Below are 12,598 nucleotides of genomic sequence, written 5' to 3' on the forward strand. Positions count from 1 at the left end.
AACACAATGTGTCACCAATTATGTTTTGACCTTCCAAAGCTGTCTGATGTGGGTACAATTACCATTTGAACTAATTGGATGTATTGGTGGATGGGAAAGATTTAAACGGATATCGGATTTAAACGGGCCAGGTCATTAAGAAATCTGGTCGAACGGGTTTCCTGGCTGGCTTGCAGGTAAGTCCCACACTCAGTCTCGTTATTTAGTATTTTTTTCCCATCTCGCTCTCTCTCTCCCCATTCCAAGGTTGGTTCTTCTGTTTGCCTTTATTTGCTTCAGTTTTATTTAAGTGTTATTTATTACGTTGTAGCTTTTGAAAGATTCAAGCGGGATCAGACGCTTTCTCCGGGATGAATCGGCCCGTTCGCGGGGCCTTTCATCGCATGGCGGGGCTTAAAATCAAACTGTTGTATTGAGGTAATCGAGGCTCAAAGTGTCTCCCCCCCCCCATATGTTTTGATTGCGATTTCCATCCCTGGCCATGGTAGTATTGTTGTCTTGGGTCTCTGGGGAAGAGTGACAATGGTATGTTTGAATTTTACATTGAATTTGAAAGTGATGTGGGTCAATGTGAAACTAGGGCCTTAAACCTAAACAAAGCAGCTTATGAAGGTGCAAGGAGAGAATGACTGTTTGATTGAGAGTATATACCTTAAATATTTAGCAATGGCTAACAAGTGGTATTAAATCTGAGTAAGAGGGGTTTTTGCACTGCATGATCGACAGAGTGGAGCAGTGGTAGAGTTGCTGCCTATCAGCACCAGAGAGCCGGGTTTGATTCTGACTACGGGTGTTGTCTGCACAGATTTTTTATTCTCTCCCAGTGACCTCGTGGGTTTTCTCTGGGTGCTCCGGTTTCCTCCCACATTCCAAAGAAGTGAGCAAGCCTCAGGAAGCTATTAACAAATGTTCATGGATACTTGGTTTCTTGCCATTTGGTCTGTGTTCCCTTCCCTTATTTTCTTTTAAATAACCTTACCTTTACATAGAACAGATAAGTACAGCACACAAATAGACCATTTGGCCACAATGCAGACATATGGGAGTGCAAGTACTGGTTTACACAGTCTCTGCTGAACATGCCAAGCTAAACTAATCTTATCTGCCTTCACATGATGCATGCCCTCCATTCTGTGCATATCCATGTGACTATTTTAACGCCGCCTAAATGTGACTATCGAATCTGCCTCTGCCACCTGAAAACACCCACCAGACACCCACCACTCCCTAAAAATTTGCTCAGCATATCTCCTTCAAACTTTGCCCCTTTCACCATAAAGCTATGCCCCCTCGTCATAAACATTTCCACTCTGGGAGAAAGGTTCTGCAATTTCATTTTACACCTTTGAACCAACCTAACCTATCTGTTAATCATTAAGAGCTTGCTTCCTCAATTGATCACATTGCAACCTTGGTATCAACTACAAAGTTCAAAATTATTGTGCCATCACACGTCCAAATCTTTTGCATATACCAATAGAAGGGCCTAGAACTGAGCTCTGTTAAAGTCTAGTACATAGAAATGTCAGTCTCATCAACATTTTGCTAAGCAGCCAAGTACAAATTCAACAAGCAGAGTGATGATGGAAGTGAATTTTGCAAAGTGCTAACAAAATACTTTTCAAATACTATGGTGTTCTAGTCTTTGCTGGCTTTTGTAGTCTGCTTATGGATATTTTGTTGGAACACTTGCCTAAACAGGAACATTTTAGATAAAAATCTGCGAATCTGAGGGGAGTGTAAGCTATTTTGATTAGTCTAAGAACTGCTCACTGCATAATAACTTACTTTACGTCTGTAATCTTCTCAGAATAGATACATGACTTAGTGATTAGCCACACATCAATGCAATTTATTTACTAAAATCTGCACCAGTTCCAGCACTAACAAATATGTCTGCAGGTTTTCAATATTGCCATAGGGATAGCACATCCTGCCATCAACTACATTTCTGTTAAGTGGCATCTTCTGCCACCTACACTTCAAAGATTTTATTCCCTACAATTGCAACACTGCATCCAAATAGTATAATTACCAAAACTGTTTTTTTTTTCCAAATGACTAAGCACAAGAACAACTCTAAGCAGAAGAAACCAAATAACCCCCAATAATCTAATCTACCATGAGAATCAAGATTCAAGAGTATTTGTCATTTGCATAGGATATGAATCGGAACAATTAAATTCTTACTAGCTGCAGATTTAACACTAAATTAAACGCAACAATAAATCTACAATAAATTCAGTTATTCCAAATATATTTCTATTAATGATTAATGATTTATTAAATAAATGATTATTGGGGGTTATTTGCTAATATTGTATCGTTCAAGTAAGGTGAACCCAGAGTCAAAACTCGTCCAGCTGAGACCTCAAAAAAGCTATTGAGAATGTAAAGAGACACTTTTTACATTAACCGGTGGGGTCAGAGGGTTGCATGCCATCACTTGGTATGTTAGCTTTCATTGCAAAAGGATTTGATTATAGGAGCAGGGAGGTTCTACTGCAGTTGTACAGGGTCTTCGTGAGACCACACCTGGAGTATTGCGTACAGTTTTGGTCTCCAAATCTGAAGAAGGACATTATTGCCATAGAGGGAGTGCAGAGACGGTTCACCAGACTGATTCCTGGGATGTCAGGACTGTCTTATGAAGAAAGACTGGATAGACTTGGTTTATACTCTCTAGAATTTAGGAGATTGAGAGGGGATCTTAAAGAAACTTACAAAATTCTTAAGGGGTTGGACAGGCTAGATGCAGGAAGATTGTTCCCGATGTTAGGGAATTCCAGGACAAGGGGTCACAGCTTAAGGATAAGGGGGAAATCCTTTAAAACCGAGATGAGAAGAACTTTTTTCACACAGTGAGTGGTGAATCTCTGGAACTCTCTGCCACAGAGGGTAGTTGAGGCTAGTTCATTGGCTATATTTAAGAGGGAGTTAGATGTGGCCCTTGTGGCTAAGGGGATCAGGCGGTATGGAGAGAAGGCAGGTACGGGATACTGAGTTGGATGATCAGTCATGATCATATTGAATGGCGGTGCAGGCTCGATGGGCCGAATGGCCTACTCCTGCACCTAATTTCTGTGTTTCTATGTTTTAATAGGATGAAACCGAGTAGCTTAAGTGACAGAGACAACACTCCTGGCTGGATGATCTCAACGCTTTTTATATAGAGAAAAAGGAATTGCAGATGCTGGTTTACAAAATACAGACTGCTGGAGTTGCTCAGCGTATCAGCTCAGCATCACAGAAGAACATGGATAGGCGATGTTTCGGGTCGGGACTCTTCCTGATCCGACGAATCAGCGTTATCTTTTCAATGCTTTTAATGTTTGCTTCGAAAAGGAGAAAATCATTCTTCCATGGGCCCCACAATCCCCAACAACCCTGTAATCTCAGTCTCCAAGGCCGATGTTTGCATATCCTTCAAGGGTGAACCCTCAGAAAATATCCAGCCTTGACTACACTTGGCTGTCTTCTGAAAACCTAGACTTGTCTTTTCGCAAATATCGCAAATGTCTCACGCTCATGGTCTGGGAACCTCACTTGCTTTAAAAGGACATCCATAATTAGCACAATGGCAGTTCATTGTGAAGTACTTTGAATGGTTGGTTATGATGCAGATCAACTTCCGTCGCGATAATGAACTGGACCCACTTCAATTCACCAACTGCCACAACAGACTAAGAGTTGATGTAATCTCATTGGCTCTCCATTCTGCATTGGACCATGTGGACAACATGTCAAGCTGTTGTTCTTTGATTACATCTCAGCACTCAAAACCCTCGTCCTTCCAAACTCAAACCCAGGCAACAGGATCTCTGTTTCTCCCTATGCAACTGTATCCTCAGCAGACCTCAATCAGTATGGATTGGCAGCAATACCACCTCCTCCTCCCTGACGATTAGTAAGCATGCAGGTACAGGAGGCAGAGAAGAAACTGAATGGTATGTTGGCCTTTATAACAAGAGTAGTTGAGTAGGAGAGGTTGAGAAGGAGTTTCTTCCCAGAGGCCATTCGGACTGTAAACTCCTATCTCACCAGGGACTAACTTTACTGAACGTTTTTCCTTCCAATATTTAATATGTAAAAGAATATGTGTATGTTTATGATTGTGTTTATAGTTTGTTTGGTTGTTTGTTTGTTTGTCTTTTTGCACAAAGTCCGCGAGCATTGCCACTTTTCATTTCACTGCACATCTCGTATGTGTATGTGACGAATAAACTCGACTTGACTTGACTTGAGTATCGGAGCAAAGAGGTCCTTCTGTAGTTGTATGGGGCCCTAGTGAGACCACACCTGGAGTATCGTGCGCAGTTTTGGTCCCCAAATTTGAGGAAGGACATTGCTATTGAGGGAATGCAGCTTAGGTTCACAAGGTTAATTCCCGGGATGGCGGGACTGTCATATGCTGAGAGAATGGAGCAGCGGGCTTGTATACTCTGGAATTTAGAAGGATGAGAGAGAATCTTATTGAAACATATAAGATTATTAAGGGTTTGGACACGCTAGAGGCAGGAAACATGTTCCTGATGTTGGGGGAGTCCAGAACCAGGAGCCACAGTTTAAGAATAAGGGGTAAGGCATTTAGAACGGAGATGAGGAAACACTTTTTCTCACAGAGTTGTGCGTCTGTGGAATCCTCTGCCTCAGAGGGCGGTGGATGCCGGTTCTCTGTATACTTTTACGAGAGCTTGATAGGGCTCTTAAAGAAAGCGGAGTCAGGCGATATGGGGAGGAACGTGGTACTGATTGTGGATGATCAGCCATGATCACATTGAATGGCTGTGCTGGCTCGAACGACCGAATGACCTACTCCTGCACCTATTGTCTACATAACTCCACATCAATGCTGATACTGTTTTTATACTGCAGCAGGAGAAACTAAAACAAAACTAGACTTAAGTAATCTTCTTTGTTCTGAACTAGGGAGAAGCTGCACACTCATCCCATTCCCTTCCACACCATACCAGATGAGGGAACAAACTGCACTCACCTAATCACTATACTGTTAATTATTTTGTCTCTTATACCTCAATATTCACCAACACCTAGCAGGTTTGCCAACGTTAATTAAGTCAAGCCTGCTTCAAATTCAAAAAGTTATCAACTTACATTAACTTTGAAAGCTTGAACAGTATTATCCAGCAGAAGTACGTTGCACACCACTTCTGTGTGTTGTCTATCCCTAGCCAGTTCAGATGCTCGTACATTGTAAGTCCTGCCAGCTGGCAACCGGAAGCGTGATGTCATTACTGTCCACACAGGATCTATGTAAATAATAAAATCAAGTTAATAAGAAAATCTTCATATAACCGAGGATTTTCGAGATTACTAAAATGTAATTTGACAAAAAATATAGTAAATTGACTGGAATATTAGATGGAAATGAACAAACATTGCTGCCGATTACAATAAAACATTGCTACCACATAGTTCCAGTGGCTTAGATTCAATCAAGACCTAAAGTACTGCTTGGAGATTCCACTTTATGACCACTTGGCTTTCCTCTGCGAACTCCAGTTTCTTCCCGCATTCCGGAAATGTACATTTTGGAAGGATAATTGGCCACAGTTAGTTGCCTCAAGTGTGTAAAAGGGGAGAAAAATAGGTCAGGGTAGAATTAGTATAAAAATGGGCGCTTGGTAATCAGCATGGACTTGGTGGGTCGACAGCCTGTTTACATGCTGTCCCTTTGAGTTATTAATATGACACAGGTTTTGCGGAAAACAAGATCATATTGCATTTTGGGGAAAGGCAGAGAGCCACCCTCATTTTGGGTTCCCTTGAAACCCACTGCAAAAAATGTACTATGCATTGACGATCCCAGGTCAGGTCTTAATCTATGCCACATCGGATTATTACAGTGAACATTAACATGAGAAAAAAATAACTAGAAAGGAGCCAACCTAGTGGAATCAAGAAAAATACAATTTAGATTATCAGAATATTTTGCATGTCATTTTTAAATTGGTCATAAAACATTCAAAGTAATTAGGAAATAATATTTTACAGTTATAAAACCAATACAAAGCCTTTATTAACAGTTAGTCCCTATGCATAAACAGAAAAATCCAATTGGTCACTCAAATTTACTGGATAAGCAAGTGTTCATATTGGTAACAGTAAAACTAGAACTGAAAGCAGGTGCAAAAACCGTAATAAATTAATATTTTAAGATGCAGGAAATTCCTTCTATAACACATCCTGCAATCTCTCATTGAAACACTCAAGCCCAATAAAAACAAATGCTGGTAATTGTTAGGTCAGTCTATTTATAGAGGAACTGTTAGCATTTCAAGTTATCAACCTGTAACATTATCTGGAATAAGGTACAAACAATCATAGGCAATCAAAATACAACTCTTTTGAAGCATTAAGGACAGTAGATGTGACCATGGAAGGTTGTTTAAAAAAAAAATTCAAATGATAGACATCGCTCGTAATTGATGGCATTTATTACTGATCTGAACTGGGAAGATAGCAAAAGTAAATTATTCAGCATTGACTGTTTAGAATAAATCAATTTGAAATGCATAAAGGTCTGGGTGCTACTCAAACTTAAAGCACCTTTATACTCCTTTGCTGCTACAAATATTTCTCACATTTTACATTTTTATTTTAGATATCTGACTTTTGCAATTTGTTTCATGTGCAATGTCCTTTTCAGTAAATTTAAAAGGTTTTCTTCCTTTTTGCGAACCTAGTCCAATAAGTAATGCACCACAAACTTCCACAGATGGTGGCTTTTTGGTCTTTCAAGGACCTCTGCTGTTCTCAGAAGTTCAAAATTTCCTCAAAACATTCTGGCAATTTGTTCTCAATCATTTCTCCTAATCCCTCTTCAATGCCCAGAGACGACATGGAGATTACTGATAATTGAAGGAAGTGCTTCAATGGGGATAGGCCAATGGACTGGTGAATTTTCTGATTATCCACATTGCTGTCAATAACACTATCTCGGTTTATAAGTATTGATAACTTGCAGCACAAGTAAATAAAATGATTCGACTTTAACATAAGCACACGCTGGTCATTCCTCAAAACTAAACCAAAATACTTCCTCTTCCAAAATAACACTGCGTACCATCATGTAGGATGCAGCATATCTGACTGCAACTGAAATTAGTGCACAGAGGACCTGAATTTTGTATTTGGAGAGGTATTTAATAAAAAATAAACAGACTACAAACATGCAATAATACAATATTTATTGTCATTTGAACCTCAGCGAGGCTCAAACGAAACTCTGTTTCTATAGCCATACAAACAAAAAACGATTCCTACTAGACACACAACACAAACATGTAGTTTCCTCTGTAGAATAAAGCGTCACTTTTCCAGCATTTCCTCATTAAGAGGTATCTGATATACAGCGAGGGTAATGTTATGAGCAAACTGTCCCAAATCAGGAAATTTCAATTTTTTTAATTTTTAAAACATTTTTGTTGTCAAAGTAAACTGGAGCATTCACACACCAATGTGGAAACTGATTTACACTTTTTTTTTAAATTAAGGGAATTAATAAATGCACATTCAATCAGGTTAAGACCAGAGTTTGCCAAGCCATCAAAAGCCAAATGGCACCAAATGCAGCAAATATTTTCAAGTAGTTTTTCAACACAGCTGGTATATACCTCAACTTTTCATAAATTGCTGAAAGTTGCACTGATGATTGCAAATTCTTGGACCTTGGAATCACAGACAGTAACTTCTGATGTTTTACATTTAATTGCAAAGAGTACAATTTAACGGAAAAATCTGACCCAAACACCATGGGATTTAGTCAACCTGCCCAAAACAGATGCTGGAATTAATTACCTTAGTGCACTAACCAACAATAAATTAAAGAGTACTGTTACTTTGACAATGAGTTCTAAATTATGGCATCCAAATTAAATCAATAGCAATCTTTACAATATAGCAGACATTGAAAGCAATAGAAGCCCTAATCGAAGAAAGTACAGATTTTCAACATCCAGAAACAAATGCTGAATGGTTATTGTGCTCTGCTTTACTAAGTAACCAACATTGCTCAAAATAGAAACAGATGTTGTATTACACATTTGTTACCCATCCAAGGATAAAGCCCTGCCTAATATCAGCAGTGCTCAAAAGAACATCAAGCCAATTCCAAACTTCCCCAGGTCTGAAGAAGGGTTTCGGCCCGAAACATTGCCTATTTCCTTCGCTCCATAGTTGCTGCTGCACCCGCTGAGTTTCTCCAGCTTTTTTGTGTAACCTCCAAACTTCCCCAAGCTGCTTTACAAGTTTTATTCAGACCTCAAACTAACTGAGTTGTAGCACAGAAGACCCGCCCCTCCCATGCCACCATTTTTGCCCCATTTACATTGATCTGATTTGTCGCTTGAAGCCTGTCACCTTTTACGCATTGGCAATTTAAGTGCCTCGTTGTCTCTTAACTGCTGAGTATACAACTCCACCACCCATCACACACTATTTAAAATGGCAATGTATTGGGGGTTCAGTATTGATGTGGATAGAGAACTGGCTGACAGACAGGAAGCAAAGAGTAGGAGTAAATGGGTCCTTTTCACAATGGCAGGCAGTGACTAGTGGGGTACCGCAAGGCTCAGTGCTGGGACCCCAGCTATTTACAATATATACTAGACCAAGTGCAGACCCGTTGGGTCTGTTCCCCCAACGTGCGGTTGTGGGGGGGGAGGCGGCATGCAGCGTCACACACACTAACTATTCCCCCCCCCCCCCCCCGCACTCACGCTAATTACCCCCCTTGATATTATATTAATATTATTAATTTGCTCCTTTTACCCCATAACCACCCTATCTACTGACGCATAGCCCCCAACTTGCAGTCACATCTAGAGGGGGGGGGGGGGTTAGAGAGTGAGGGCAGAGAGAGAGAGGAGGCAGAGACAGAGACAGAGGCAAGAGGGATAGTGGGGCGGAGAGGAGAAGAGGGAGGGTTGGTGAGGGGGGAAAAGGTGGGTGAGGAGGGGGAGGAGAGAGAGAGGGTGAGAGTGAGGGGCAGAGAGAGAGGGTGCTGAGAGGGGAGGGAGAGTTGGGGAGCAGGGAGGTGGGGGGAAGAGGGTAGGGGGTGTGGAGGGGAGGGGGTTTAGGGGAGGGAGGAAGGGGAGGGAGAGAGGGGAGAGGGTGGAGAGAGGGGGAGGGGAAGGAGAGAGGGGGAGGGGGAGGAGAGAGGGGGAGGGGGAGGGAGAGAGGGGGGGGGAGGGGGAGGAGAGAGGGGGAGGAGAGGGGAGGAGGGGGGAGGAGGAGGCGGCGGGGGGGGGGAGCAGAGGGTGCCTTTTTACTTCAACCCAAACAACCATTTGCAGGCAGTGCTTTTTTCCTCACTCACCATATTTTCATTTTCAAACCACATTATGGGTACTCACAGCTGTGGAAACATTTGTTCAGTGTTATTCGGAGCTCTGATTGAGGCACACCACTTGAAGAGACTGATTGAGACACACCACTTGCAGAGACTGATTGAGGCACACCACTTCCTGGTTTTTTAGTCCCTCCCCCTCCCTCCAGCAGGGGCAGCAGTGAGAATGGGGAATTTTGTAAAAACATTAATATCTGTCATTTTTCATCGACAGGAAAAATCCTCGACATGCGGCGGAGGGGGGCTCTGAGTGAGGTGGCCAAAAATGACGGCCGTAGGTGGCGGCGTTCTCTCGGAAATCGCAGCACAGATCGCCAAAACCGGTCAAGAACAGACTTTTAGTAATATAGATTAATGATTTGGACGAGGGAATTGAATGCAACATCTCCAAGTTTGCGGATGACACGGATCTGGGGGGGCAGGGTGAGATGTGAGGAGGATGCTAGGAGGCTGCAAGGTGACTTGGATAGGCTGGGTGAGTGGGAAAATGCATGGCAGATGCAGTATAATGTGGATAAATGTGAGGTTATCCACTTTGGTGGCAAAAACAGGAAAGTAGACTATTTTAATGGTGGCCGATTAGGAAAAGGGGAGATGCAATGAGACCTGGGTGTCATGGTACACCAGTTATTGAAAGTAGGCATGCAGGTGCAGCAGGCAGTGAAGAAAGCGAATGGTATGTTAGCATTCATAGCAAAAGGATTTGAGTATAGGAGCTGGGAGGTTCTACTGCAGTTGTACAGGGTCTTGGTGAGACCACACCTGGAGTACAGGTGCACAACCTTTAATCCGAAAGCCGGGGACCAGACACTTGTCGGATTTCGGACATTTTCGGATTTCCGAATGGAAGATTTTTAGCGTAGATTAGGTAGGTAGCGCGGGCGGCTTGAAAAGTCTGGAGCGACTGCCTCCTCCCCAGAGACCGGGGAATCATTGTAAATCATTGCATAAATGTTAGCCAGTTAGTTTGGAGGGATTTTATGTGGTGGTGGTGGTGGGTGGGGGGTGAAGGGGGAAACTTTAATTCTTAGTCCCCTACCTGGTCGGCGACTCCCAACATCGCGGAGCTGGGGGCTCCGTCCGGCCGCGGGCGGCGCCGGTTGTAGCTCCGACCCCGGCAACTCTACCCCTGGCTGCGAGGCGCTCCAAATCCAGCGCTGCCCGCGGTCGGACGCCCGCAGCCCCAGCTCCGCGAATGTTGGGAGAAGGCGGCCTCCGCGCCCTGGAGCTTACCGCACAGCGACCCGGTAAGGCATTGCCCGCTTCCCGCTGGTCTCCCAGCGCTGCGACGCCGCCGACTGCCAACATTTGCGGAGCTGGGGTGGGGGGCGTCCGGCCGCGGGTCGCGCTGGATTTGGAGCGCCTCGCAGCCAGGGGTAGAGTTGCCGGGGTCGGAGCTACAACCGGCGCCGCCCGCAGCCCCAGCTGGGAGTTGGCGGCCCTAGCGCTGCGGAGCTTACTGCACGGCGACCCGGTAAGGCATTGACCGCTCCCCGTCTCTCCGACCAGGTGGGGGACTAAGAATTAAAGTTTACCCCTTTAACCCCCCTCCCTTTCACATAAAAGCCCTCCAAACTAACTGACTAACATTTAAGCAATGATTTACAGATGTTTAAGTGTCTCCCCGGTCTCCGGGGAGGAGGCAGCCGCTACAGTAGTACAGACCTGGGTTGACCGTGGGTCGTTTCGGGTCAAGTTTGGCGCCAAACGCGAGCTTTGGTGTGCAGACGACATCCTGGAAAAAATGGCCGGTTTTCGGAGTTTTTCGGTTTCCGGAACACCGGATAAAAGGTTGTGCACCTGTATTGCATACAGTTTTGGTCGTCTAATCTGAGGAAATACATTCTTGCCATAGAGGGAGTACAGAGAAGGTTCACCAGACTGATTCCTGGGATGTCAGGACTTTCATATGAAGAAAGACTGGATAGGCTCGGCTTGTACTCGCTAGAATTTAGAAGATTGAGGGGGGATCTTATAGAAACTTACAAAATTCTTAAGGGGTTGGACAGGCTAGACGCAGGAAGATTGTTCCCAATGTTGGGGAAGTCCAGAACAAGGGGTCACAATTTAAGGATAAGTGGGAAATCCTTTAGGACCGAGATGAGAAAAAACATTTTTCACATAGAGTGGCGAATCTCTGGAATTCTATGTCACAGAAGGTAGTTGAGGCCAGTTCATTGGCTAGATTTAAGAGGGAGTTAGATGTGGCCCTTGTGGCTAATGGGATCAGGGGGTATGGAGAGAAGGCAGGTACAGGATACAGAGTTGGATAATCGGCCATGATCACACTGAATGGCAGTGCAGGCTCGAAGGGCCGAATGGCCTACTCCTGCACCTATTTTCTATTTTTTCTATGTATGTATGTAGACAAAAATGCTGGAGAAACTCAGTGGGTGAGGCAGCAACTATGTCTGAGTTTGACCGTCTTCAGACAAGCATTTCTCCAGCATTTTTATCTACTGCTCTATAGATACTGCCTCACCCGCATTCACATTCCCGTGCAAATGGTGTCCACACCGCATGGAGTTTTAACCCCGGCCCTGAGCCAGGAGCAGACCGGATGAGTGGGGGTGTCGTTGTGCCGCCTCCAGAGCCACGGGGATGAATCTCGGGCTATAGCTCTGCTCTGATGCCCGACCTCGAGGTCACTGTCCCTCACCTCCCACGGACCCCTGGGTCACTGGCACTCAACTCCACCAGACCACAGCTGGACACAGAGCACCTGGGCCAGCCCACAGTCCCAGGGAGGGGGAGAGAGGGAAGTCTCCGTTCACTCCGGGTGATGTCGCCACGTCACTGACAGACACTCTCACACACAACCCAACACACACTCTTACACACAAAAACGCGCGCACACAAGGTTTAAAGGGATATGGGCCAAATGCGGATAAATGGGACTAGTTTAGATGGGGCATCTTGATCTGCATGGACAAGTTGGGATGAAGGGCCCATTTCCATGCTGTAGGACCATGACACACTGTAGAAAGGGTGCAATTGCTCTGGAGAGGATCCAGGGGCGATTTATGAACATGTTGGCACGGCTGGAATTTTTTTTTCACTTTGAAGAAAGATTTGATAACTGGGATTGTATTCTCTGCAGCAACGGTGAAGAAAAGACTTAGTTGAGGTGAAGAATATTATGAGACCTGTAGGACCTGTATTATAGGACCTGTTTCGCTAAACAAAGAGTGTAGGAAGGAACTGCAGATGGTGGTTTAAACTGAAGAT

The 12,598-nt window shown here is 44.1% G+C and overlaps 1 protein-coding gene across 5 annotated transcripts in view; it reads right to left on the reverse strand.

Annotated features, from left to right (window-relative positions):
* ptpn4a (protein tyrosine phosphatase non-receptor type 4a) overlaps window positions 1-12,598 on the reverse strand; it is a 168,806-nt gene that overhangs the window by 97,463 nt on the left and 58,745 nt on the right. For all 5 annotated transcript variants that reach the window (XM_055638753.1, XM_055638752.1, XM_055638754.1 and 2 more), the window contains one exon: window positions 5,116-5,270. In XM_055638753.1, coding sequence (XP_055494728.1) covers window positions 5,116-5,253 — 138 coding nt within the window. In that variant the 5' untranslated portion in view covers window positions 5,254-5,270. The remainder of the gene's footprint in view (window positions 1-5,115; window positions 5,271-12,598) is intronic.

The sequence above is a fragment of the Leucoraja erinacea genome, chromosome 7 (assembly GCF_028641065.1).
Source record: "Leucoraja erinacea ecotype New England chromosome 7, Leri_hhj_1, whole genome shotgun sequence".
In the NCBI taxonomy this organism is placed as follows: domain Eukaryota; kingdom Metazoa; phylum Chordata; class Chondrichthyes; order Rajiformes; family Rajidae; genus Leucoraja; species Leucoraja erinaceus.